Source organism: Aspergillus glaucus, assembly GCF_001890805.1.
Source record: "Aspergillus glaucus CBS 516.65 unplaced genomic scaffold ASPGLscaffold_34, whole genome shotgun sequence".
NCBI classification, from domain to species: Eukaryota; Fungi; Ascomycota; class Eurotiomycetes; order Eurotiales; family Aspergillaceae; genus Aspergillus; species Aspergillus glaucus.
In genome coordinates this window covers 1-1,454 of record NW_019170486.1, presented here as the reverse complement: position 1 = coordinate 1,454, position 1,454 = coordinate 1, and the positions used below count along the sequence as shown (strand labels likewise).

The 1,454-nt window shown below is 44.9% G+C and overlaps 1 protein-coding gene across 1 annotated transcript; it reads right to left on the bottom strand.

Moving 5' to 3' along the window:
• Positions 1-992: 992 nt before the first annotated feature.
• On the bottom strand, positions 993-1,425 carry ASPGLDRAFT_40137 (uncharacterized protein; the record flags this gene model as incomplete). Its single annotated transcript, XM_022545181.1, has 2 exons — positions 993-1,036; positions 1,317-1,425. The coding sequence occupies 2 exons, from the start codon at positions 1,423-1,425 to the stop codon at positions 993-995; spliced, it is 153 nt and encodes a 50-aa protein (XP_022395831.1).
• Between the last annotated feature and the right edge of the window lie 29 nt (positions 1,426-1,454).

Genomic DNA, 1,454 nt, shown 5'->3' with positions numbered 1-1,454 from the left:
ATACCAAGGAGCTTGGTGCTCTTTCCCCTTTAAGATAACCACTGGTGGTATAGTGATTCCTTTAGAACTCACACATTCAATGATTGTGACCCATTCATGATTTCCCTGGATAACTGTATGAGGTCTCTCACTGCGTTCCACTGCAGTAATAACTTTAGAAGTTGTACAGAGACTCATTGCAAAGCCAGTCTCATCAAAATTCCAGATATCATCCTCATGTATACCATGTTCTTTAATAGCATCATGCACAGTCCCAAACCATTGCTTTAGGACCTTTGGGTCCTCCTGCTTTGCATGCTGGTATGTTATCCTCTGATTATACCTTGTATGTAGTTCAGGACAGCATTTAATAAAGGAAGAGGCCCAGTTGACTCCAAGGACTGCAGTGGGATCTTTTGTATGTTCATGAAGTAAGATCTGTGCCATTCCATGTAAAAACTCTGGCTGGACTGAAAAACCTCGTTTATCTGCATTGAGAAGTTGCTTGACAAGAGATTCCTCTTCAATGGCAGTCAATTTATGGCCACTGGCATGTGTTTCTGAATGTGGTTGGATTCCATCAAGCTGATTAATAAAAGTAGACTTTGGCACCCCAAAAACTGCTGCTGCCTTTGATTTTGATTGAATTTTTTTGCTTCTATACGCACTGATGGCCATTTGAATTCAATTTTCTTGAGAAAGAGGCATTTTAGATGATGGTGGTGACAAAATGACGCGTTGAAGTATGATTGTTGGAAAATTGCAGAGGAAGTGGACGGGACGGCTGTGTGGACGGCTCGGCCGTGGATTACGTTATATCTAGTGATGACAAATACCAGTAACTAACGTAATCCACGGCCGAGCCGTCCACACGGCCGTCCTGTCCACTTCCTCCGCAATTTTCCAACAATCATACTTCAACGCGTCATTTTGTCACCACCATCATCTAAAATGCCTCTTTCTCAAGAAAATCGAATTCAAATGGCCATCAGCGCGTATAGAAGCAAAAAAATTCAATCAAAATCAAAGGCAGCAGCAGTTTTTGGGGTGCCAAAGTCTACTTTTATTAATCAGCTTGATGGAATCCAACCACATTCAGAAACACATGCCAGTGGCCATAAATTGACTGCCGTTGAAGAGGAATCTCTTGTCAAGCAACTTGTCAGGGTGCAGGGTCAGGTAGCGATATATATTAGGAATTGACGAACAGGGTAAGCTACGGTCAGGCTATCTACAGGTTCATAGACAAGACGCAGCTCGAAGAGCTGCAGCAGAATCGGCGTTGGCGCAGACAGATATCTCTGTGGGTCACGTGCCTAGTCACGTGCATAGATCACGGGCTGGCACCGTGACAGTACTCCCCCCCTCAAGGCCGAGCTCCGTCGAGGCTAGGCCCAGGCTTATGGGGATAGCGGCGATGATAGTTGGCAATAATCTCTCGGGCATGCTCCAGGTATGCAGCTGGTTCTTCAGTG